General features: G+C 45.8%; 1 protein-coding gene across 5 annotated transcripts in view; it reads right to left on the bottom strand.

Annotated features, from left to right (window-relative positions):
- The window catches only part of LOC119160747 (protein GPR107), a 428055-nt gene that overhangs the window by 128579 nt on the left and 272327 nt on the right, over positions 1 to 27149 (bottom strand). For all 5 annotated transcript variants that reach the window (XM_075881006.1, XM_075881007.1, XM_037412965.2 and 2 more), the window contains one exon: positions 97 to 214. In XM_075881006.1, the coding sequence (XP_075737121.1) occupies positions 97 to 214 (118 nt within the window). The remainder of the gene's footprint in view (positions 1 to 96; positions 215 to 27149) is intronic.

Here is a 27149-nt window from a genome sequence, read left to right as displayed (position 1 = left end):
TCACAAGGACCTGCATTTACAAACGAACAAGCAGCAATACTAACAATGGCACAAAGTCTGAGCAGAGCTAATTTCACAAGACCTCAAAGAGCCTACCTGAAGAGGGATGACAATCATGAAGATCTTCTTATCTTTGTCACTGAGAATGTGCTTGATGAAGGCCCAGCCCGTTCCAATCAGCACTATTGTGATGAACAGGAGGGCACCCTTCAGTCTGGTCAGAGAAAGACAAAAATACAGATATACCTTTGGTGAAAATTACAGACATATTATCCCTGCCTTAGGACTCAAAACTGAGCTAGTAGGTATATGTCCGTTGTGTGCATGTGTCACAGAGCGAGAATTCTTGAGGAGGTGAACTGCGCTCGCTCTGGCTCCCTGAAAATGTCCTGAAATCGAGCACGGCACTTACGCGCCCTCTATGTGAAACTCCGCTAACGGAGAAGGAAAAACGCGCGTCCCTCTCATCGCGCTGACATTCAAGGCCACTCAGCTTCGATTCGCCGTTTGCGCTTCACATTCAACAGGGTGTGTTTTTGTGCTGCAAAGTCCTCGTCGGCTGCAAATTTCGACATGACAGCATTAAAAAGCTTGTCTCGCAGAAAGGCCGGCGCCGTTGGTTTTGAATGAAATACCAGCGTTGTCCATGACCGCGAAATTGAGAAAGGTGCAAATGTCTTACACATTTGCCGTGGCAAGTAGCTGTTTGACCAACAACACTGCTGGAAGCTGCTTCGAAAAAAAAAAAAAACAACTACATGAATGTCATGCACTGTCACGGAACATGACAACCGAAGAGACCCACACACATGCTGAACTTTCAATTAATTTTTGATGTACAGTTGAGGATGCGTGAAAAAAGTTTTCTACATCTTATTCACAATCTTTGCGCAATGAGAAAAAAAAATGTTGCTCATATCGAAACCATTATTTCTTAAAAGTCAGTCTTTTGATACCTTTGACAGCTTCTTCTTCTCCTGGACCCCTTTCTGCTTGTTTCGCCATGCTTCGTTTGTGCAGTGTTGTCTAATGCGCATTCCCACGTAGTAGGGAAGAATTTTGGTAACAACGCAATTTTGAGCTCGCGGCATGGAAATGTGAGGTCGAAGTTTTGAAGAACATGATCAACAGTTCCACCTAAAAACCTCGTGGTGGTCCACATCGTAGAGTCCCGTGTTTGGATGAGCTAACCCACCTCTTGATTTGCAAATTGTCAGAGATGCTTGTGGCAACGTTGATGTCGCAGCAGAAAGCGACTTTCTGCAGAGTTCACACGGCAACATTTTTTTCATCTTTCTTGACAGAAATGCTGCGATCTAATACAAGACCGCATCATCCAAGTCCCAATCACTTGTTTTGACAAGTCCGTCTAACTTGACTTTTAGGTTTTCAAAATGCGAGGGGTCACTGTAAGCTTTCTGGAAGATCTTGCGAAACTATGAAAGGTCGAGGGCAGGCTCTTCTTCAATAACTTCTCAGTTCCCAAATTTCGGTGGTTTTAGCGAACTGTAGACAGAAAGCATGTGGTACAATTGCAGGAACATTGGCACGTCTAGATAGTCATTATCACAGGCTGCCTGTCTTGCCTTGCCAAATAACCTCTCAAGGGGATCATGGTTGAATTTAGCCGTTAGGACGTATTTGCAAGCGCACTTGCTTAACAGGTACTCGGTTAGCGCAAGCGTAGAAAGCATTGTGACACGGAGGCCTTCCACAGTTGTTTGTGTCAGAAAAATTTCCTGCATAATTGCGACCGACTGGAGCTCCCTTTCCCAGTCATCCAGCAACTGAATTGAGCTTTTGATTACCGTGAGATCACGACTACCGTATCGCACCTCTTTCATTAGATGCCATCTATTCATGGAGTAAAAAAGATCGTTCATTCTTTCAGTGAAGGCGATTGTTCCTGCAGCTTTTTGGGCATCCAAAACTTTTTGGTCAGCGCACACTTGATACCAGAGCACACAGACCGCCTGAAGACTTGCGATACCACCTTAACGCACATGAGGTCAATTTTTGACGGGTATATATGGTGTTCAGTTAATTTTGGGCAAACCTTCAGGCCTCCTGCGTTCTTGCAGTCGTCCTTGTACACGACCATGTACAGATTCCATTTCACCTACTGCCCGTTCACCCCGAAAAGACGCTGTTTAAGCAATCTCTTCCTGATGCATTTGAATAGATGAGGTACATCGGAAAAGGCAAACACCTTGCACTCCTCATTTATGGGATGCTCGAAAAAAATTCATGTTCTCACCAAGCTTCCCGCTAACGCCCACTTGCGTCCACATCTTTCTGTTCCTCGCCCCTTCGGCACAGACAATTCAATCAACTAGTGCACCAGTGTTTTCAAGCGTGACAATCGCCTGGAGGACCATCTGGCTAAGTACTGTCGCTCTAGTACTTCCATTTAATGCAAATACACCGATCGGTTGTGCATATCTGTCCCCAAAAGGACAAAACAAACACCAGCATGTGATTTGCAAGCTCGGAAGAATGCTCATCTCCTTCCCCAACGTTCACAAGACCCATGTAGGCTAGAGCTTTGGAGTTCACACTCTTCCACTCTCTTACCAAAATTTCGTCAAAGAGAAGCATGCCTTGTCTCTTGAAGTCAGTTTTGGAAGCCAGCTTTCCTTTGAACACTTAAAAAAACTCTGCATCAAAGTCACATTGCATCCCAACCATGACAAAATACTTTCTGATGGTTTTCACACTGGGCAGAGGTAGAAGAAACCGGTAGCCTGATGATATCCGAATGTGCAAAAGAAGACAAAGCAACAACCAATCTTGACGGAAATTGATTCCTCGCTTCGACACAGCCTTTGCAGCTTTTACACATTTCATCAGCAGCACAAAATCAATGCGTCACTGGAAAAGCTGATATTCACATCAAGTCATCCGAGCTGTTCTCGCTCACTTCTCTCAACTGTCCTTTGCATTTCACTAAGTCAGCTTCCAGAGCTTCTTTTTTTGCTAGAAGTCTTTTTTTAGAGAGTTAGCAGGCAATATACCAATTTCACAAGGCCTCAATTTTACCTTCCTTAGATGGACTCACGGAAGTCATTATCGTGTCATCCGCTGGCACTTTTCCTTCTGAATTCGGTGGACCCGTAGTGTATTGCACAAACTCTTGCACGTGCCGCACTAATCTTCTGGGCCATCGACAAAAATGGCACACCTTCTATGACGCTGAAATTCGGTCGCGTCGACGGAGGCAAACATTACTTTGATCCCAGGAAACTTATACTGTGTTGGACCACTGCGCCTTTGGTGGGTGGGTTCGGGACGTTAAAGCCCACCAATTATGTATAATATTATATTTTCTTTAGAATGCAGTATTTGGTGTTAATGGCCAGCGGTTCTCTTTACCACGAGCACAGGTTTCTTGTTGAAGACCTCGAGCATATGCGTGACGTCAATAGCATGCTCGGTTCCTGTGCGAAAATTCACTATTGTGCTGCTAACTTCTCGCTGAAGCACACTTTCTGTCACCTTCACACCCTCTTTGCAGATTGTGAATTCGAGGCTCTTGTTTATAAAAATCGGTGTTTCCGGTGATGCCTTTTTTAGCTCTATGAAACAGATGCTCGGAGCTCCCTCCACTACGTCTTATTGGCTCCTAGAAGCGCATGGCATGACGATGTCTTGTTGATCTAAAAAGTTATCCAAGACACACATCCAAGATGAATCAGGTTGTGAAGACTCGATTTGCGTGCCAATCATTAGCACGTCAGTGTCACTAGAACTAGTGGCACAGAGTCTTTCATCATTGCAGATACCAGCGCTTGTTTCTTCATAGTTCGGTGCAGTACACTCATAAGAAGGAGGCTACAAGAAATGCATTCTAAATCTATTCAATTTTGCGAGAAGCAGGTGTGTTTGTACCTTGAGCTACCGAAGCATCTGTCCTTGCATGCTATCTGTAATTCACGTCAGGTGAAGTTCATTTTCTTTTCTTGCGAACAGCTGACAAATAGCTAGGACAGCGCGGAAAGATAGAAGGCATAGCGTCCGGTAACAACACTGGTTGTTTCGGTTTGTCAAGGAGAACTTCGCCACCAAGCTTGCCATAATGGCGCCGCCGTTCAATGTCACTGTCCGAGAGTGCTTCTCACAAACGTAGTCATGAGGTGTCAGCGTGCGATTTTCCCTTGGTATGGCATGAGCCCACACTTCCAACCTCGCCGGGTCACTGGGAACATTGAAGGTATTTACCTTCTCCTTGCGGGATGCATAAACGCTGCTGCAATTCGGTACAACACATTTCTGCCCCATCCTGATGAAGCATTTCTCAAATTCGGCAAAGCACTATCCTCTGTCGTGGTGCGAGTTGCGCATGTAAATAGTCATGAAAAGCGCGCAAATGGTCAACCCTGCTGGGGCAGCTGAAACTGCTGAGAGCACTGAAAAAAAAAAAAAAAAAAGAAAGCCGTGACAGCTTGGGAAAACTTTCATTGCCAAGGCCACCTACACATGCGCGGCCACAACGTGCGAGCGAAAAGCGAAAAGCGCATGCATGCATTAGGCATCGTCTGCTCCAGGCCATTTGTAGCAGGTTGTTTCAGGCGTTTTGTGGCCGTAATTCTGGCAATATTGGTTAGTAACTACTGCTGAAGCATTTGTCACACCTGTCTATTCACGTTACACAAAAATAAAAGAAATGTTGCAGCTTACGAGGTGCTATCATGACGATTTTTATGCGTCGCGTTCATAGAAGTGCATGTAAAAGATGGCAACTAAATGGCAACAGGCTGAAAGCGTCATCTGCTGAGTGTTGGCGTAAACCACATCGCTCCGTGACACTATCACGTCGCCCTTGCCCGTTGGCACGACATGGGAGTTTCTCCTCCTCAAATACTTCTTTCTCCATGACTTGTGTATATAGTTGCTAGTGTCACCTGTCACAGACGTGATTCTGAGGGTGTCTGTCAGAATTGAGAGTTGTGCAACCCGATGAAAAAAACTTGAGAAGTGTCAGCCGGTCCGTCACCTTTTTAGACCTGTATACCTCGACAGTATTCATGACGCCAACCAAGCGCTCGCCATCTAGTGGCCGCACCTAGAAACAGTGCTAACAGGGTCAACCTTGAAAGGAGATATGCTACAGGGGTGCAAAAGCCAAAACAGAATTTGGAGAGATTTTCGGAGCTGCAAAACGCTAATTTGGAGCACTAAAATCCAAATCTGGAGCAGGTTATGGGGAAAAAAAAACTTTTTATCATGAAGGATGAGGATGAAATTTCAAGCAGTATATAAAAGATCACTTACATTTAGAAAAAAAAAACATATGAAGAAAACATTCAACTTACCTAAATCGTGCAGAAAGCACAGTAACACTGCTATTCAATATAAGTAATATTCTGAATTACCTTTAAGCAAACAATCACGAAGTCCGCATTAGCAATGGCATCGCCTATCCAATACTTCAGCAGATTCTGAGAATTCAAATGTGGCTCTTTCAAGCCAGCGACCTTGAAATTCGTGAGAATCTTAAAACCAAAAAGTAGGGCTGACGAAAAAATCTGAGCAAGTTTTTCTTTTTTTAAGGGCAGCAGAAATGTCATTGGCTGCTCTAAATGATTGATAGTAACTTTTTTAAACATCAGCGACCTCATACTAGAACTCACAATTATGTGGGGCACGCATGCATGAGCAACTGAATAAAATGTGTTGTGTACCGTGAAAGTGCTAATAGCCCTTTCAAACCATACTTTTTTTTTTTTTTGTGGGACACTACTGTACTGCAGCGAAGGTGGCTTAAGGGGAAACACTGTACTCGAGAAGAAATGCCAGATATTTTCATGTGTTTATTAAGAAAAATCACAGAGTGATTGAGTTTTTGATGGTGATTTCAAAAATGCAATTGCTTTTCCTCTAAAGCAATAAGTTTTTGAGATATCCCAACATTAATTACCTATTGTTTGCCGGTATGATGACACAAGAAAGTTGTATTGCAGAGCTACTATTGACACATGCTTGTGTACTAATGAACATAAGCCACACAACGGTACGAGTGCTTTTTGATTTGATAATTTTAGCAAGATTTGTTGCACCTTTCATTTCAGTGTTGCAGACACACCCACTTTATGCTCCAATTTATGGCTAAAATAATTTTGAACATCTCAATCAAAAATTCACACCTACGATTGTGTAAACTGAAAATGCAGCTACATGTCACAACAAAAATAACAGTCCTAGCTTCTCTGGAGGCAGAGATATCTTTTAGACAAATTTGCAACTGCAGCAAAATTTGAAGGCAAGGTTCTGTTTGGCGTTGCATATCTCATTTGCCAGATTGCTGCCAGATTTGGCAGAGAAATTTGCCCCTGTTGCTGTGACTTCCCCGTGAGGGCTTCCTGTCATCCGTGGTGCATGTCGTCTGCCATACATTTCGCAAGTGCGTGTGCGATGAACTTGTTAAGGTGTGCGACGTTGCCCCTTTTAATTACCGGAATGAACCGCGCATTACAGAGTTTGGGGCGCATTCTCTTGCTGTGTACGCAGCTGTGCAAATAAAAGATCGTGTCTCAGTATTAGGGACGATGCGTATGAATGCTTAAGGGGAAGCAAATTTGACATAATTGAAGTTGCGCTTCAATATATGTCGCACTCGTGTTGCCAAAGCACGGAATATCTCCGTAGCGGTGCGTACCTAGTCGAATGCGCACAACGACGCATCTTCTGGGGAAACTGAATAGAGTCGCAGCAGGCGGTGCGCTTCCCTTTTCTGATCGTGCCGCGTCGACCATGCGCGACGACGAAGACGCTGCGTTTCTCCTAGTTGTGTCAGCACAAGACATATCGTTCGGACTCTATTCAGTTTCCTCAGAAAATGTGCGCAGTCGACTAGGTACGCACAACTACGAAGATATTCCGTGCTTCAGCGACGCGGCTCACAAATTCACTTCCCCGCATTCATACGCGTCGTCCCTAATACTGATCGAGACACGATCTCTTAATTGCACAGCTGTGCACACAGCAAGAGAATGCGCCTTGACTTCTGCAACCCGCGGTTCATTCCATTAATTAAAACGGCCAACATCACACACGCACTCGCAAACAACTTCATCGCACACACACTCGCGAAAGGCATGGCGGACGATGCGTCATTTCCTTAACTCTCAAACACGATCTCTTACTAGCACAGCTGCGCACAGAGCAAGAGAAGGCGTCCCGACTTCTGCAATGCGTTCTGTTCATTCAAACGGACAATGTCACTCACGCACTCGCGAAATGCATCGCGGATGACGCAAAGCCCTCATGGAGAAGTCACGACTACATGGGCATAATTTTCTGCCAAATTTGGCGAGAATCAGTCAACACTTACCTCCCAAGTTTGGCAACAGCTTATGCAAGGCCAAACCACAACCACCAAACAGAACCTTGCCAATTTGAATCCTGAGAAATCAAGCAAAAATACAAGCCCATTTTGGGCGAACAGTAGCATGGAAAAGCTGTTTATTTACAATGATTTGCAAATTCAGCTTTCTCAGTAGGCATCAGGCATGTAGTCCTTCTGTTTTAAGACGTCAGACTCTGGTGGACACGCAGCGCCACCTGTCGACGCAGTTTTGAGTAGTGCAAAGTCCTTAACACTTGCACAGTTTGCTGCACAACCAGGTGCAACTAGAGTGCATGAAACGGTTGAGTGAAACATTATTTGTATTCATGTATTGAACACTCAGAAAAAAAGCTACGAATTTCTATCCGCCAGTCGGACGCGTCACCGAGCTGCTGTAAAGTGCTTGCTGGTTCACTCGCTGAATGACGGCGAAAACAAGAGCAGACGCAACAGCTCCACGCTCTACGAAAAAAACACCCCAATCTGCACTAGTTTTGTATTGTGAACTGCTACGGACGTAAATGACTTCACTTTTACTGATTTTTGCAGCTTTCGCAAAGCAGAATGGCGAAAGCGCTAAATACAGGCTGTTGCGAACGTATTAGGTAAGCGAATTACTCACATTTTCCCCAGCTGTACGATTGAGTAAGTGTGATAATGTAGGTCTGGTGTTATTGCTTTGAGTAGCCTTGACAGAGAACCGTGGTAACATTTATTATGAACCTTAACAGACCCTCTGACTGCAACGCACGTAGGGCTTTGAAGACTCTAATCCCGGCTTTAACCAAGAAATGCGAACACGTGCGGCATACAGGTGAATCGCAAAATGATCGCGACCACAATGTTTCTTTTTTTTTTTTGCCATTGTTCCGTGACTACCGGAGCTATCTCGGAGGGATCGGCTTCACTTTACGTAGTACACTGAGAAAGTGGACACCCATGTATTTCCGTTTGCAGTCTACAAACGGAAGACAACCGTCAACAGAGCATTCGAGCATGCGTAATAATACAGTTCCATGCACAGGAAGTGAGAAATCACCAGGGCCATTCGTGCCGGATAAAGCGAGCTTCGTACCTCTGATCGCATAGATTGTTCGTATATGCACTTCATCGCTTTGGCATCATATGTATGCCCGTGTTTAACGCATTCAGGTGCTACAGAAAGCCCATCGGAGTGCATGCCTTGAACTAGATGTCATGCAATGCTCGCTTGCATTTAAATTGCCTGTTGCAGCATGACGAAATAAATGAAACATCTTTTGCAGTGTGCCGGCATGCCGTTTTGATGAGTTTCCTACTTTTATGAAGCGATGCTGTATTGAAGAAAGAAGCTTGTCAGGTCCTTGATTTTTAGAAATCACGCCTTAAGACTAACGAAAGAGGAGGACGGCTCTCTGTGCACTACCCATTTATTTATGGCTGGCGTGGCGATGGGGGCCCTGGTGGCGGCGTTTTTCGCAGCGCCGCCTGGGCAGAGTTTGACGTCCATGTGCGACGAATGTGTGCGTCATTCGCGATCCGTCGTATGATAAAGCGATGTTTTCCAGCTTGTCCAGATTGAGTTCTTGATGTCGCAGACCGAACTCACGCACTCGCTCATCAATTTCAAGGCTGCAAGAGCAGTGAGATGTTAGTTTACTTTTCCCGTAAGATTCTCACATTTTCGAGTGGAGGCCGCGGCGCAATAAGTTCGTTGTGGACGCGTCATTACAAGCACTCTATCTGTTGCCAATAGCCTCTATTGCGCGGGCGGCGACCACGTTCACCGTAAATGGATAGATTTTCTGTTGTTTGTCGACATGCGGCGAACTCCACTCTGATGATCCGTCACGCAGTTCACACGCAAACGAGGTCATTTTGTCAGACGGGGGAACCTGCGGCAACCGGTGCATTTAGCGATAAGACTGCGCTTTCGTTTCATCGTTGCAAAGATTGCTATCTCTCATAGCTTCACTTCTGCTTTTTTTACTTGCCATCCTGTAACTGTTGAGGCTCCAAAACACGGCCACTTTCAGTGAAGTTGTTGACAACTAACGGGCTCGTACGTGAGTTAGGCCTACACCAGTGACTCGGCAACCGTCGTTGAACACCACGAGTTTGTTATCCTCGCTGTCCTGAGCCATAGCGGAGCGCTCTTTGAAGTTTCCAGTGAACGAACGATTGCCACACCCGCTTCACAAATCAGTGTTTCGTGGAACTTCTTTACTGCGGCACGGAGTCGACAGCACCATGACAAAATTGTGCATGTTCGTGCACGTCACGATAAAAAAGCAGACGCCGGAAACCCCACTTGGCCAATCGGGTGCCTAGCTTCTGTTACGTGCCCCAAGCAGCCAATAGAATCGCGCGCTGGTGTTTCTCAATGATGCATTTTTGCTGAAAAATCAATGAGAAACTCGAGCTACTGGTGGCGGGAAATTGAAGATGAAGAACGACCCTTCCAAACGAGACCAAGATGACCACGATAGCTCTTGTATAACGGCAACAGTTCGGCATAGAAAAAGCGCGACTTTAGCGTCTATTTGTGCTCAGATTGATCTCATCGGAGTGTTATAAATTGATTTTGTGTCAGAAATAATAATGCGAGAAGCTAAAAACTTCTCAGATAAGTGCAAAAGTAGTTGCAGATTCCGAAAATGTCAACTTTAAAAATTTGATTTTTTTTGCGATTTTTGGCCTTAAGACCCGTGTCACCCCTTAAGCACTGTTCTGCGGGGGTTAGTACAAGGCCTAGCAATTTCGGAACCGCGATAAACTTAGCCTTAAATCCCACTCCCACGTTTTTTTTTTCCACGATGAAGTCAGGTTTAGGGCACAAATTCTCAGTTCGCTCTTGCAAGGTGCGTTGAACCCTATAAAGTAATAATGGCGCATGCCCATTCGCCCGGCAACAGGCCCGGATATCTCTCCCCACGACACAAGTTCAAGCCAGAAAATGTTTTTGTTTCGTTGTTGTGACAACGACGGCGTTCGCAGCACTTCAATTTTGTTTGCGTGCGGAAATCGCAGCATATGTTCCCAGTACATGCCATGACTGCGTTTGCTGATTAGGAAATTCATATTTCCCTCGAGGCGATGCTACAATAACACTTTTTATTTGTCTTGAAGTTTCGTCGTCCTGCCGACAAGTATCCGCTGCAGTCAGCGGACCGCTGGGCGCACGGCATTCTTATGTCATCATATACTTTATCTGGTCGATCGCGCCTCGCGAGTGTCCTCTAATGAGTATATAACTTACACCATGGTTTAGGGTTAAGGTCTACGCACTTGGTTTGATTGATGACGCAAAGTGCAGGTGCCCAATGTGGCCTCCATTTCTCGCTGAAATTATCACACCCAAGATAATTTTGAGGCTGGTCGGGCATTTCAGCGCAGCATGGCACAACAATAGCGAGTTTTATCAAATTGGCGCACTTGACGCAGCTGTTGCACCCCTGTATGCTACCACATTGCGCGCATTGAGAAGTGGTCGCACAGTTCCTTTATTTTCGCCATGCCGAACGCACGAGCCCTAGAAAAGAGGAAAGCGATGTTCAAGACCCTTGAAGTGTACCACAATGCGTGGCATTGTGGAGGAAAGATAGCAACATATAGTTTTATCACTTCTCGAAGGATGCATACGACTCGCGGCGGAGAACGGTGCAAATCAAAAACTTGCGCATTGGAAAGAAGGTGACAGACACTATGGTAGTTTGTTCTTATCAACTCACTCGCAACGATTTAATTCTCTTTGGTGAGTACACCATTACCTGGTGTGTATGCATTCTTATTATTATTCGGAGGTCTCTAAGCATAAAGTAATAAAGTTTTGTTTAAATAGGTGAGTGCATTAGAAATTTCGCAGCGTTACGTGTGCAACTATTTTTCGCATATGCTTGTTTTCTGTGCAAGTCGTAGTGCTACCCATTCTCAAATTAAGCTGGACTAATCCTTCTGCCGAACATTTCTGATTTCAAATAACCCGTTCAATGCTCTACCAACTGAGCTACCACAGCAGCTACATTTCCGATTTCGACTACGCGGGTGCACGAAGATTGCACTTGCATGCATAGCGTGTGTGTATGTATGTTCATGCATATACTATATATATCATGTCCGTGCATTCTTTGTGTGCATGCATATATCTGCTTTGAATATCAAATACTTCCAACGTGAACAAGCGAGTGTTCAGAAGCACATGACCTTATTAATTACAAACGTAATAACATGGATCACGAAGGTAAAGAAAGAAGCACTCTCATTACAATCGAAACTATGAATTTGCCTTATCTCAAGATGCACTGGTCTAGGCATAGCTCTCTTCAGTAATCATGTGAAGACCATGCGTATTCAGCTATTGACGAGACAACCAAAATCAATGGCATACATGCAATCAGCAGCACGAGTCACCACGCAGTTTTCTCTAAAACTGTTAAGGCCTTGCTTGAAGCAGTGTATCAACGGAGCGCAAAAGTGCTAGCCCCTTTTGAAGAGGCCCACTACACATGAGCAGTTGCTTTCGTTAACCTCGGGCTCGCTAAACAGGTTCTTTAATTTAAAGTAACTCTGATGCGACCAAAGACGCTCAATGTTTGCCCACACAATGCCACTATTTTTACTGTTTGATGAGTAAAATCCTTTATGCTGATAAGAATGAGGTGGTCGGCGGCCATCTAACTTTCACCTTCAAAGAAGCAATATTATTCGACGCCAACGTGATCCGACAGTGCTTGCGCCCACTCCCTTCAGACAGATGTGGCGAGAAGCCTGCTGCATTAATACGACGATGTGAGTTTTCTGCAAGCGATGGTCTTGCAATTTTGGCAGCGGGCGGAGATGGGTTTGGGCTGTCGCCTCATGAACCCGCGTGCTACATTAGCTGTCTCAGTGCCCGTGATCGACAACACTCAACTATGCAACAGCGAGATGCTGTCGTTTCTGCAAAGCGGTGCATGCTGAACACGGTGCTGTGCAACGAGTGAGGCGGCTACACTGAGCGCCTTAGCACTCTCAGGTTGTCACCAGCTATTAAAAGCATGGAATAGGCATACAGCGGTGCTACACCACACATGTAGGCTTTTTGTCGGCGATAAGCCATGCTGGCGCTCCTCTCGGTAGTTGCCACATCGCTTTCGTTCTTCACCAACAATTACCAGAAGAGGCACGGCCGCAATCGTGCTGAAGTCACAATAATTCATTGGCTGATTCCGTGCTTTTGCACCAGCACAAATGTACAATATGGCAATCACAGATAATATCTGCTCATGATGTGAGCTGTCAACATTACTTTCGGTTCTAAAATGACCTTGTGGCGCAGTATATGGCGCAGTAATTTCCAGTTGGCGTGGGTTTCCCACTATTTAAATCTGCAGGGATATTTTTGTTGCTTCAAGCTAGAAGCAGGTGGTTGTCCTTTCCCTTCCCTGCCATTTTCCCCACCCCGCAGGAGTCCGCAGAGCTCATCTGCAATATGTGTGTTCATATGTCACGTATCTCAGGGGCGTGCACTTTGGAGATAGATTGAGAGAGCACAGGGCCGCACAGAAATATGATTTCATCAAAAACTAGGAAAAACCAAGAGAAAAAGATAGCACACGGTAAAAAAATAACAAAAAAAGTGAAACCCTTAGATCAGTGGTTCTCAGCCATGGATGTGTCGGGACCCCTTGTGGACTGGTGGAAATGATGGGGGACCCCTTGACAACATGCAGCAAAGATGAGAGAGGGGGAAAGCGGTACATAGGTAAACTATTACAACTGAAGCATGAAACAGGTGCCTTTTATTGCTACCAAAAACATCAAACAAATGTACCACATCACTTTATTTTGAACAGTTCATCAATATGTGGCACAGTCACGCTTAAACAAAGTTGCATAAGCATATACAGGCACAGTCAACTTGTTTCGGTATTTACTTGAGTCACGGATGAACTAAACTCCAAAAAATAAAAAAATAATGGAGGGTTTCGCGGATCACAGAAGTGGCTTCCCGGACCCCCATTTGAGAACCACTGCCTTAGATGAAACACTAACCAGATGTCTGAAAACACAGTATCAATAAAATGTTTAGGGCTGGCTACAAGCTCATTAATTTCAATGTCTGGGGCCTTAACCAGTCTGGCCACTTTGACCTTGCCGTCGGGTCGTAGCACTAATGAAATACTCGTACTTAATACCATTGCTCCATACATTCAGCCCCAAGTCAGCCCCATACATTATGTAATAGGGAGGGGTGTGCTCCGATAAACTTTCGTTACTCCTGCAAGGGAAACCTACACATGCCTATGCTCACTACGGATCTGATGTGATGTCACTACAATTTTCGCTGCCCTGCTTATGAAGGTATGTCAGTGATAAATGCGCTTGGGATAGGCCTCGACCTGGAGAACGAGTATTTAGGTACACGTTGGAAGTGAATAAAAATATATTCTACACGTCTGCTGTATCTGACCATTCATGTGGAGCGTCCTTTCATACAGATGAAACACACGAGATGCTTGCTATAGCCTCAAAATTTGATAGCACCACTGTTATGAGTAAAGGAGGGGCACGAGAAGCGTGCTAAACTTGGAAGCGCAGCGCCGGTGCATGAGGAGAAAAAAAGTCACTCAAGTGCACGCGCACGAGCTATGTCGACGCAGAGGATTGGCCAGATAAAAGCTTGTGGCATGCAACCCGAGCTGTGATAGTGAACGACGAAGGATGAACAAGAGACTGTTCTGTGGGCCACCGGATAGAGACGACAGAGGAAGAAGCAAGCGTCGCACCCGCGACGTGAGCGGCTGGTACTTGGTTCTGCAGGCGGCGACACTCAAGGCCCGGGAAGTGACCGTCGACCTTGAAAAGCTCCAAGCGAGGCTACTCGGACTTGTCGCCCCTTGGCACTGCAGTTCTCAAATCACAAGCAGCTCTTCTCTTCGGCTGCAGATTACAGTTCAAGCAAGGAGGCTTCCGTCACCTGTGAAGTACTGAAGCAAGGAACCTAGGCCCAGTTCCTAGCTAATACCCCTGTCACACGGCAAATGTAATGTCATGTACAACAAATGACATTAAACAGACCTGTCATTTTACCTGGGTGCTGTCACACGAAGAAAACAAATGTCATTTTGAAATGATGACTATGACAGCCCTCCTGAGGAGTGGATTTTGGGAGAAATAAAAATATATCAAACTTGCATGCAACATGCATGTATCCACAAAAAGAATTTTCGTGGTTAAATGGACGCTCATAAAATATAAATGCGGCCATTTTCCACACAACTTGGTACAGCTGCACAACACACTTGAAAATCAACATGGCCGATGATATGCACGACGTGAGTACAGTCAGCTGAAGCGGGGTGCACGACTTACTTCCCAACTGCAGAAATGAGATGGTGGCAGAGATTTCGTGTAGTGACCACTTTGGTAACCAAAACACGTGCATTCAAACGATCAATGTTCACAATACAGGCAAAAACGACAACGGAGCAAAAATCAAACATGGTTGGCATCTAGCCGCTGTAGTTGAGAGTAGCTTTTTTTTAGAAAGTTTTGCGCGAGCTATTATGTCATCAAACCAGTAAATAATTAATCTAGTAACGAACAAGATACTTACAAATGATGAAAGTTATGTATACAAAAGTTAGTGATCTCCCTTAATGTCGCTGGCATCGAGACTGCTCATTCAGTTCGAAATCGAATGCAGATGTGTTTTGAGAACTCATTAGACCGAAAATGTAATTTTCATAGAAAAACATTAGTTTTCCCCGTGTGACAGCAAACAAATGACTTTATAAATGAATGACATTCACGGTAAATGACATTATATTTGCCGTGTGACAGGGGTATAAGACGCCCTGTTTAGCTAGTTTCAGTGCTGGGTACGAACTAAGACTTGTTAATGTAAATAAGGTTTCATTTGTATTGCTCAGTGTCATTGTTTTTTTATTCCATTTGTTCTTTATAAAGTTCGTTGGTCGTCCTACCACGGTATCCTGCGCCCGTCTCACTCTCACCTGATCTGATCCAATATTGCAAGAACTCCCGAGATAATCGTGACAACCACCCCTTAACTCTTCCGCCATGTTGCGGGATCCCAATTAACCAAATTGCAATATATGCACATGTGCATTAAGTTGATGATGAATTCACCATCACGCTGCCACTTTCTTCTTGATTAGCTTCAATTTGTGGAGTCACCACCTTCAGAAGGCACTGGTCCCCGAAATGGTTTAGCAGTATAGTCATACAAAAGTATCGCGATGCTATTTCAGAAATACTTTTGGGTATCTGTATTTCTGTGTCAAGCTACATCTGAAAAATGTATTTGTATATCAGTAGTGAAATACTTTTACCTTATATCTGTTGTCGTATTGTGATACCATGTGGGGCACAGGTATCTCGTTACTTTTTTTTTCTTTGGAAATCAGCTGAGGTGTGTTTTCAAATGGAAAATAAAGTGTTTCCCTATGTGCTAAACAAACAGAGAAAGGCAAGAACCAGTCGGCAGCATAGGGAGGGCACCGATGATTTCCCACAGGCACGAATTGCCCATGTGACAAAGCACCCGATGCTGCCGAAGCCAGAACCCTGGAGGCTGATCGGCCTACGGCGAAGAAAGTCGCTGTCTTGGCTGTCTTTCACAACCAGTGCAGTGTGACTATTTATCAATTATTATTATTATTTTTGGGACAACTCGCCAACTCTTTGTAACCCCCACACAGGTGCCGAATAGAAACAAAGGCCTTGTGCGCATTGAATTATCAAAGCGGTGGTACTTCCAAAAGCATTTCCCATAGTGACTCAATGATGGGTGTCTTTGTCGCACTTTCAGCCATCCCTCCAGCATGTCAGGGTCTACTCCTAGTTGGCTTATGAGCATGAAACAGTCTTTAGTGGTACAAAGCTACTGGACTGCCGGAGTTGACTTCTTGATCTGTTGGGGCTTGCTTAAGTGGGCACTGGCAGCGTAGGTGGTGGTGAAAGCTTTATACCATTTTCGACCAAGCATTACGATAGCCTGGCGAGGAGTGCCGAGGAGTACCTTTCGGCTTAGGCAATGTGTGCTTAGTGTAGTAGTATCCTAAATACTTTTTATAGAAGAAAAAAAAAATGTTGCCATGCTTGGCTGCACAAAACTAGGAGCACACAAGCTGATGCCACAACCTCGGCGGGGCATTTTAAGGGGTCAACCTTCTTAGTATATAATAAAGCGTTTGATAAAGCATTTGATAAAGTCTCACATAAACATTTATTTTATAAAAAACTAAGTCTACTAAATCCTGATACTAACATTTCTAGGTAGATTGAATGTTTTCTATCTAACCGCACACAATTTGTAGTTGCTAACAGCCGTAATTCATCACCCTGAAACGTAACCTCGATGTACCGCAAGGTTTAGTGCTCGGACCTCTTCTGTTCCTTATTTATATTAACGACCTTCCTTCTTCATTATCATCTAACATTCATTTATTCGCCAACAACTGCGTTATATTTTGCGAAATTGCCAGTGTCAATGATCATGCTCACCTTTAATTTGATTTAACTATCATAGCTAACTGGTGTAAACAATGGATAATGGAACTTAACATCACTAATGTAAATCATGCGCATGTCCTGTTCTGCTATCATGCACACGTACTACCTTAACAATGTTTCCCTTGAATGTGTTGACTCGTATAGATATCTAGGCGTACATATAACTTCTAACCTATCTTGGAACACCCACCCCGACTACGTGACTAAGAATGCTAACTGCACCCTTGTCTATCTATGCCGTAACTTTTCTAATGCCCCTTCATCCCTAAAAATACTTCTTTCTTTACACAGTTGAACACGGATATACCGAACTCTAAGGGGATCGCGAATTAGTACGATACACTCAAAGCTCGTTTTAACGTAACAGGATATAAGGAAATAATGAATATAACAAAGTAAATAAAATTTCCCTTGAAAGCTTTATTGAAAACCATGCATAGTAAACCTCACTGTAACGAAGTAAAATTGACCCGTAAATGGGTATAACGAACTAAGTTAGTCTATTGAATAATCTATCAAAAAAAAAAAAACTAACCGTAGAGTGTTAAGTACGTATATCGTTTTCTGCGGAGTTTGACGCTCGTTCGGCGCGGCACTTTCAAAACTGCCACGCCGACTTTACAGCCACGTCCCGTGCAGCCGGGAGAGTCGTCCTTCTCACACAGCCACCGGAGAGAATTGAGGAAGCGCTCAGCGGGTCACATGACTAAGAAGCGCCACCGCGGTGCAACACGATTTCCTTCTTAAGACAGCAACGAATGCATCTCCACTGCTACCCTCTGCACCGAGAAAGGAGGAGTCTCCGCGATAGCTTTTTTTATTTCTCTTTCTTTCTCTCTGCGCGTGGCCTTGAAAGGAGAAAGGTCTCTACGTGCAGAAACGAAAAAAGGAGGAGCGTCGCACAGGCGTGTCGCAGATCGGCATTTGAGAGAGCGCAAACAATCCACCACAGTCTTTTCTTTCCTTTTCTTCTTCGTGCGCAGCGCTGAGAGGTGTCGCCGCGGGATTGGGCGGGGTGCTTGAGAGCATTTTCGGAGCACGGTATGTTCGAATTAACTGTCACAAGTGCTTGCGCGTTCGAATTACAGGGCGTTTTCGCCCATTGGAATACACATAGCTTTGACTGGACCTCAGCGCAAGTTTGAATTAATGAGATTCGACTGAGTTCATTTTCCGTGGCATGCATGGTCGCGTAGTGGTACATCGGGCCGCGAGGCTGTTTTCTTCTTTGCATGCTTATAGGTGTGTGCCCATCTGAGCATACATTGCCACAAACTATTATAATCAATATAACAAAATAATGGATATAACAAAACAATTGTGGCTCCCCTTGAACTTCGTTATAACGAGGTTTGAGTGTATATGAAAAATTCCACATAAAAAATAGAGGCCCCGAGAGCTTACCTGTAGCCGATCATCACTTACAATAGGTGCATTCAAGAATGACAACCAATTCCGCACACGCGCCAGAAAAGAACGACTTGCGCAGAAAAAAATCACTAACCTCGGCCTGCTTCTTTGTTTTTGAGATGTTGAAGACGCTAGTATCGATCTTTCCCGGTTTCCGCAAGTTCTGCCATCTCGAAGCCTGCCTTGCGGAAGCAGTTGACCACTGTGTTTGTCTTCACGTCTCGCCAGGCGTTGAAGATCTCCGCGGGAGAAATTTTTCGGAGACTTCCGGCAATTCCTTTGCCATCCACTGCTGGATTTACTGACTGCTGACAGCTCTGCTTTCACCAGAAATAGTTTTGCCAACGATGTTGTAGTGTTGCTTAATTCTGTGAAACCACTCGCTGTTGTCGGCGTAGTTGTTTCATCGAGTGCAGTGACAAACCATTAGGCCTTGGCAATGAGCATTGGGCTATCCACTGGAATGTTATTCGTGCGTACTTCTAAAAACCTGGCATAGAGTGCCTTTTCTACATTCCCGTGGGCAGAAGTGCGCCATGACAGACTCCCTACGTTCGCTGCTACGCCGCCTTTGCCTTGATATGTGTCTTGTTTTTCAACAAGGTACACAGAGTGCTCCATGGTATCCCAAAGTTGTCCGCGACGATAGAACATTTCTCGCCCGCCTCAACACGCTGAATAGCCTTCAACTTCGTTGCAAAGTCAAGGGTCCTGCACTTCTTGACGCTGATCATAGCTACGCAAAAAGTCAACAATTCAAGGAGTCCACAGTGACTTTACACACCGCGCATGCAAAAGAGAAATGCTGCACATGCGGTAGTACGTAGGCATCACGACAGGGGAAGCAACAAAAGCGTTCGTGACTCGCGAGGCGATGGCGCAGAACACTGATCGCCACCTGCAAAGGCAACAGCAAAAGGCGAGAGCTGTGTTTGGCTGATCAGACCTCGCAAAACGGCAACAAAAAATAAAAGAAAAGGCGAAAGGAGGAGGACGTCGGCTCCTTCGTTCCTGCTCTCCGAGCCGACCCGTACGTGGAGAAAGCATGAGAGAGAGAACGTGAAACGAAAAAAAAAAAGCCATTTCGGAAGTTGGAAATTGAACAGTTCAAGCCCTCTCACCCTTTTTTCGAGAGCTTCGGGTTTTGGCGGAGGCATGGTGCCGCGCGGAGGTCGCTGGGCACTGCTGCGAGTGCCAAAAGCGCGCCTTCCAACTCGCACGACGTTAGATGTATCCGAAGCCGGGTAAAAGTACTGTTCGATATAAACGTGCGAATTTCTATACTTTTACAAAGGAATTTCTAAGGGATAACTTGCGAGTTTGATATACCTTGAAATTCTATATATGTGGGTTTGATATAACCGTGTTCGACTGTATGACCCTTGTACGTCCAAAACTAGAATATGCATGCGCTTTTTGGAATTCTACTACTGACAAACTAATTATCTTATTACAACGTGTTCAAAATAACTCAGCTCGCTTCATCTTGCCAAACTACAACTGTACTGCAAGTGTGTCTGCCATGAAATCCTGTTTTCCCCTAACATCTCTATCACATCTCTATCACATTTTCCCTAACATCTCTATCACTCTATCTCACTCTTTTGCATAAAATATATCATTCAACTCTTAAAAATGAACTAATTTTACAGCCACAATGCATATCATCTAGAATAGACCACTGTCACAAGGCTGGCCTTAAAACATGCCACACAAAAACATTCTTTCAATCATTCATTCCTCGAACATCCAGCTTTATTTAGCATTGTATAGCTTCGTTCTCCTTCCTTTGTCTCTTTTTTTTTTTTGCTCGTTCTACGTGTATGCATTTATTACATTTTTATTACGTACATGCCTGCATCCTGAGCACATTTTCTAAATCATTATTTCTTTTTGGTCTTTGGACACTATTGCCACATGGTTTGCTTGGGTGAGATCGAAGAGTGAAAGAAGACAAAGACGATCTCTCTGAGATTTGCCAGCCAGCAGAGCGAGTGGTGGTCAGTAACCACTTTGAAGGGACGACCGTAGAGGTAAGGCCGAAATTTGGTCGTCGCCCACACGACTGCGAGGCATTCTTTTTCTGACGTAGAATAGTTGGTCTCAGCTCGAGAAAGAGTACGACTGGCGTAAGCTATCACATGCTCAACGCCGCCGTGTCGTTGTACAAGGACAGCGCCAAGTCCGACGTTGCTGGCATCTGTATGAATTTCTGTAGCAGCGTCCTCATCAAAATGGGCAAGAACAGGGGCTGTTTGCATTCTCTGTCGTAACTCTGTGAACGCTGTATCTTGTTCTGCGCTCCAAGTAAAGGGTACGTCATCTCGGGTGAGTCGCGTAAGAGGTTCAGCTATCTTAGAGAAGTTGGCGATAAATCGGCGATAATACGCACACAAGCCGAGGAAACGGCGCACTGCTCTTTTATATGATGGGACAGGGAAGGCGGCGACAGCAGCAGTTTTGTCTGGATCAGGTCGCACTCCATCTGCACTAATGACATGTCTCAGAAATTTCAGCTCTTCATAGCCGAAATGGCATTTTTGGGGTTTCAGCGTGAGTTCAGCTGTGCGAATGGCTTCCAGAACCTTTCTCAGACGCTTCAGATGTTCTTCAAAGCTCTCGGAAAAGATGACCACATCATCGAGGTAGACAAGGCAGCTTTGCCACTTCAAGCCAGCGAGAACTGTGTCCATCATCCTCTGAAAAGTGGCTGGTGCAGAACAGAGGCCGAAGAGAAGAACTCGGAATTCGTAAAGTCCGTCTGGAGTCACAAACGCGGTTTTTTCTCGGTCTCGTTCATCCACTTCGATTTGCCAATAGCCACTCTTTAGATCGATGGACGAAAAATACTTCGCACGTCGTAACCTGTCGAGGGAGTCGTCGACCCGTGGAAGCGGGTAGACGTCCTTTTTTTGTGACACTATTAAGCTTCCTGTAGTCAATACAGAATCGCAGCGTTCCGTCTTTTTTCTTTACTAGAACGACTGGCGAGGACCAAGCGCTGCTGGATGGTTGAATAATCCCGTCATCGAGCATCTCTTTAACTTGTGTCTGAATAGCCTCGCGTTCTTTGGCAGAAACGCGATAAGGCTGCTGCCGAATGGGGCGGACGTCATCGTCGGTAATAATTCGATGCTTCGTGAGGTGTGTTTGACGGACTTTAGAAGAAAAGGCGAAGCAAGATCTAAACTCCCTTAAAAGGTCGTGAAGTGCAGCCTTTCTCTCATCTGACAGCGTCGAATTAATGTCGATGTGGTCTAGAAATTCCTCATCCTCATGCGTTTCCTCGAACGCGAAGCACTCCGTGACGTCGGCAACAGGTTCTCCATAAGCTAGGGTGGTTCCACGGAAAAGATGCGGTGCTCGTAATTGAAGTTCGTAGCTAGTATCGTTGACTGTCCGTCACGGACGCGCACAACACTTCGGGCGGCGCATACACCTTGGAGCAGCAGAAGTGATAAGTTGCTTTCAGCCACCACGTCGCCGTCTTGGAAGTCTTCACAAGTGACTTCGATGGGGAACAGTTGCTCGAGGTGGCAGCGTCACACTGTCGTCAGCAACACGCAGCGCAAGTCTACGGCAGTTATCAGCGTCTCTATCTGTTGCGCCTTGAGTCGAGAAGGTCACGATGCGCTCACGAAGATTTATGATAGCACCGTATTCCCGAAGTCCATGCCGATAATCAGCCGACGCGAACAGTCGGGAAGAACGAGGCAGCTGAGCACAAACGTTGACGCACGAATTTTCACTCTTGCGGTACAGCGACCCAGCGGTGTTACAACGTGTCCTCCAGCTGTTCGAATTCGCGTTTCATTCCACGGCGTGATCACTTTCCTGAGATCTTTCGCTAGCCTCCCGCTGATGATCGAATAGTCTGCACCAGTGTCTACCAATGCACTGACCTGAAGACCGTCAACCAGCACAGGTATGTCGAGTGACACGCGGTCACTAGGTTCAGATGCGGATGTCGGCGTTTCTTCGGCACTGCGATTATTCTCTGACGAAATGCCTTCGGCGTTGCGTGCAAGCATCGATGGGAGGTCTTCCGCACTTTGAGTCCCAGCGACCTTGCCCCCGAAGGCCGCTGCCTTCAGTTTTCCCGACGAGGGCTCGGGGAGCGTTCCCGTGCCGTCACCCCGAAACGTGGCCCAGTGGCTGCAGGTCTCTTCGGAGATGGTGACCGCGATTGCCGTCGTGTAAAGGGTGCACGCTGTTGCGCGAGATACTCTTCGATATCCCTTGGCCTTTGACCAATTCGGGGACGAGGGGAATTGACGGAAAATCCGCGCAGTCCAAGTTGCCGGTAAGGGCATTCGCGGTAAATGTGACCAGCCTGTGTGAGTAACGTGACACTATAATGGCCCTTGTTATAATTAGCTAGAACTGTATAGTTAGAAGGCTACGTACTAAAATTATTTTATCTGCTTTTTTTGTTGTGCATCGTTTATTGTAATCACTCCCCTCTTCAATGCCTCTGGCTAATAATAAATTAAATGAAGAAAATAAATTGGAAAGGTTCCTTGTGGCGCTGCATAAGTCAGTTGCCAGACTTTGCAGTGGTTGTTGCCAGACTGCCACTAAATTTGGCTGAAAATTTTTTTCCTGTAGTCGTTTCTTTGTAAGAGTTTGGTGCCATCCGCGGTGCATTTCGCGAGTGCATGAGCGACGCTGGCTGTTTTAATTAACAGAATGAACCGAGCCTAGCAGAAGTCGACCGTGGTGCTGCCGTGCATTTAAGAGGCCGTTTTAATTAACAGAATCAACTGTGCATTACAGAATTCGTTTTAATTAACGGAATGAACCGAGCCTAGCAGAAGTCGAGCGTGGCGCTGCCGTGCAATTAGGAGTGTAGTGTAGCGAGACATATTATGCCATTTTATTCTTACGTACCCAACCTATTGTTTTATACTGCACTCTTGAGCCGAGAGACAATTTGTGCTTATTGTGGGTGGGGCCCTGTAAGCGACGGCGGCTCGTCGGCCGGGTCCTATTCACAGGTACGCGCAAGTCGCGCTTCATTCCCTGCATCTGCTTCGATAAAACAGCCTTCCAGGAGTACATAGCTGTAGCATATCCGACGTACCCCGATTAACCAGCCTTGGAACGCTTATTCATCACTTGTATATACGAGTCCGAACGATGTCTTGTGCTGACACAGCAAGGGGAAGCGTAGCGTCTCCCGTCGTAGCGCGCGGTCGACGCGACACGATCAGCTGAGAGAGGAAAAAAAAAAAAAAGAAAAGTAAGGGGAAGGGGGGCAGCGCATCACCTCCTACGAATCTATTCAGTTTTCCCCGTAATTCCTAATACTGAGACGCGATATCTTAGTTGCACAGCTGCACACACAGCAAGAGAACGCGTCCCAACTTCTGCTAGGTGTGGTTCATTCCGTTAATTAAAACGGCCTCTTAATTGCACAGCAGCGCCGTGCTCGACTTCTGCTAGGCGTGGTTTATTCCGTTAATTAAATTGGCCTCCTAATTGCACGGCAGCACCGTGTTCGACTTCTGTAACGCGCGGTTCATTCCGTTAATTAAATTGGCCTCTTAATTGCACAGCAGCGCCGCGCTCGACTACTGCTAGGCGTGGTTAACTCCGTTAATTAAAACGGCCAGTGTCGCTCGTTCGCGAAATGCACCGCGGATGGCACCAAATTCTCACGGAGAAGCCACAACTACAAAAAAAAAACTTTGCAGTCAAATTTAGCGGCAGTCTGGCAACACTGACCCTCCCAGTTTGGCAACCACTTATGCAACACCAAAAGGAACCTTGCCAATAAATTAAATGAAAAAAAAAAATAGCGCAGCCAAGAAAAAATTACCTTACAAACGCGTGTAAGGGCCGCACTTTTTTTTCAGGAAATGAGGGCCAATTTTCATGGTAAAAACAACATACCAGTTAGCGAACGAAGGGTGTTTATTGCAGTATGCCGCGTGTGCGATCGTCGTCACTCGACGAGTCCTCTAACTCGGAGTCCGAGATGGTGTGTTGCGGAGCACCATCATTCCACAAACAGTCATCTTCAGTGCCATCCAGGCTGTTGGATATCCCAGTGACCTTAAAACTTCCGGACACAATGTCCGTCGACACCGAGCTCCACGCCGACAATACCCAACCGAGAACAGTAGCAAGAGGTGCCCTCTTCAGCCGTCCGGTCGGTGTGTGCTCATGGTTGCCGGTTGCCATCCATTCCGTGTAGAGTCTTCGGAATTCAACTTTTAACGGTCGATTCACGCTCACATCCAATGGTTTCAACATTCCTGTGAGGCTGCCTGGAATCACGGCCATGTCTGTGCCGACACGGCGCAGCTGTTCCTTCACCTTATCGGTAAGGTGGCCGCGGAAACTATCCAACACTAAAAGTGAATGTTTGGCCAACAAAGCTCCCGGTCTGTTCTGCCAAACACTTTTCACCCAGTCAAGCACCAAATCATCATTCATCCATCCCTTCTCTTGGTCTCTAACTATGATGCCCTTGGGGAAAACTTCGCTGGGAATTCTTTTCCTTTTCAAAAGAACGTACGGGGGTAGCTTCCGCCTGTCCGCGGTCATACAAAGCATCAACGGTGCAGCGTTGGCGCTCAGCGCTGGTGGTCCGCACGGCGACACTCTTCTTGCCTTTTACTTCGACTGTGTAGTTCTCGGCAGAGTCAAACCACACAGGAGTTTGATCAGCGTTCGCTATTTGCCACAACAGATAATTGTGCTGATGGCGCAGGCCGATGACATGCTTGTGAAAACTAAGCACCTTGTCGTTATAGTCTTCTGGCAGCCGCTGGCACAGCGTGGTCCTTCGCCGAAAGGAGAGTCCCTTCCTTTTCAGAAACCTTCGCACCCAGCCAGCACAAGCCTTGAAATCCCCGGCCGGTATATTTTTCGCACGTGCCAAGGCTAGTGCCTTCATGCGCGGCATGTCCGTAGTGAGCGCAAAACCATCGTTCCGTACTACAGTCACATAGCGGAGCAACTCCTCTTCCAAATGAGGATACTTGCACTGTTTTCCTCGGAAAGCGTGCTTTTTGATTTAGTGTTCAGCAAGGCTTTCTTCTGAGTGCACCAACGTCGAACACACTTCTCGTCAACGTCGAATTTCCTGCCGGCGGCCCGTTTCCCGTGCGCGCGAGCAAACTCGATCACCTTCAACTTATAGCCAGCTGTATTCAGCTGCTTGCCCATCGTGCCAAAACGTAAACGTCCCGCAGAAAACTAGCTAGAGTCCCAGAGTCATTCAACGGTGCGTAAAACTCGAGCATATGGCAGGCTGAACAGCACAATAACTGAACAACGCACAAATACCAAAGTTGGTGATGGTAATGCCGATATGGGTAGCGAGTTTGTATAGAAGTGTCAGAAGTTAAAGGTAAAATCCCGCTTTAACCTTTAGTTGGTGGGTGTATGAACACTACTGAAAAAACTTAAAATTTTTATCCAACTTCATGGACGTATTAGCAAGAAGAAAACCAACAAATTATTCTAATGACGTACTATACGGTGATGATGAGAATTGCGTTCTCTAACGCTATCTACTGACAACGCCTAGTAGCTCACACACGCGCGCGCATTTTGAATACGCATGGGTCAAGGTAAGTGCGAATGCGGCCCTTACACACAACTTTTTTTTTTAATATGTGCTTCTTAAAAACGGGAAGCGGCCCTTACACGGGTGCGGCACTTACACGCGTGTATACGGTATCGCAGTGCCTAGCAAGCCGTCTGTGAAGTGACCAACTGCCCCTGTTCTCACTTTGTTTTGAGAGAGCTGGCAGCAGCGACCTAGGAGGGCTGAAACCATCTCTCCCCCCCCCCCCCTTTAAAGGACATGATTTTAGGAAAAGGAAACCAATGTACGATAGTGCAGTTTTGACATGTACTGGGCTCTATTGCCTACAAGTAAAACAGTGGAATCCACAGCCGTCTGGCCTGGTACCGACGAAACTTGGGAGCTGGCTCTCAAGGTAGTGTTTTCAAATGAAGCAACTTATTCTAGTACCAGAGAGTGCCGAAGCATCCATGTTGTCCCTGCCATGTCATTTTGCAGAGAACAAATCTTTTTCGTGGTTGGTGGGGCTTCAGCACTTGGTCGTGAGTGAATATCTGTGCATGCGGCTGCCAGGCATGGCACCCTTTAACATGATGACCATTCGATCAATGGCGACAATGAAACATTAGCGTTCTTTGCGGGCGAGCAGTCCTCGTTTGGCAATACTTGGCAATATCTATGGTAATTAAGCGGTGTCGCGTTGTTCAGTTGGACAGTTTAGCCTTCGAGTCACGACATGAGTTGCACGAGCTACAGTTTTGGAAACTGCAACAATGTGCAAAGAACCACCGAAGCAAGGGTCAGAACACCAAGCAATGGCAACAGGTGAAGACCGTGCAGCATGGTCTATATTAGATGGCACGTTCATAGAAGCAACAGAGAACAAATTCAACGCTTAGGTGCTCAAAGTAGAATACAAAGTTTATGGAAAGGTAATGTCTGTTCGCGGAAATTTTTTCCCAGAAGGAAGTATATTCAAATGGTGTATTGGAATATGAGTTGTACCTCAAAACACCCCGAAAGTACTGTCTTGCGATAAACAAACTGAAGGTTTGAATGTTTGAACCAAAAGTTTTGAAGAAACCCGACGTTTCGAAACCGACTTGGTTCCTTCCTCAAGGGTGACTGCAGAAGCTACATAGCAGCGGTGTCTTCAAAGCACTCGTGGGGTGAATAATGACACTCTCTCTCTCGTTTTGCCGTGGAGCGCAGTCCGTGTGTATACACTGGGGGAAGGGTTCCGAGAGAGCGGTTGATGTTATGGGCTGTCTTCTGTATGTGCCAAGACTCGAATAACAACCTTCTCCTCCAGTCCTCCACTTCAGCTCGCTTTCAAGGATGGCCGTCACTTTGAAA

Source organism: Rhipicephalus microplus, chromosome X, assembly GCF_043290135.1.
Source record: "Rhipicephalus microplus isolate Deutch F79 chromosome X, USDA_Rmic, whole genome shotgun sequence".
In the NCBI taxonomy this organism is placed as follows: domain Eukaryota; kingdom Metazoa; phylum Arthropoda; class Arachnida; order Ixodida; family Ixodidae; genus Rhipicephalus; species Rhipicephalus microplus.
This window is presented reverse-complemented; position numbering and strand designations above follow the sequence as displayed.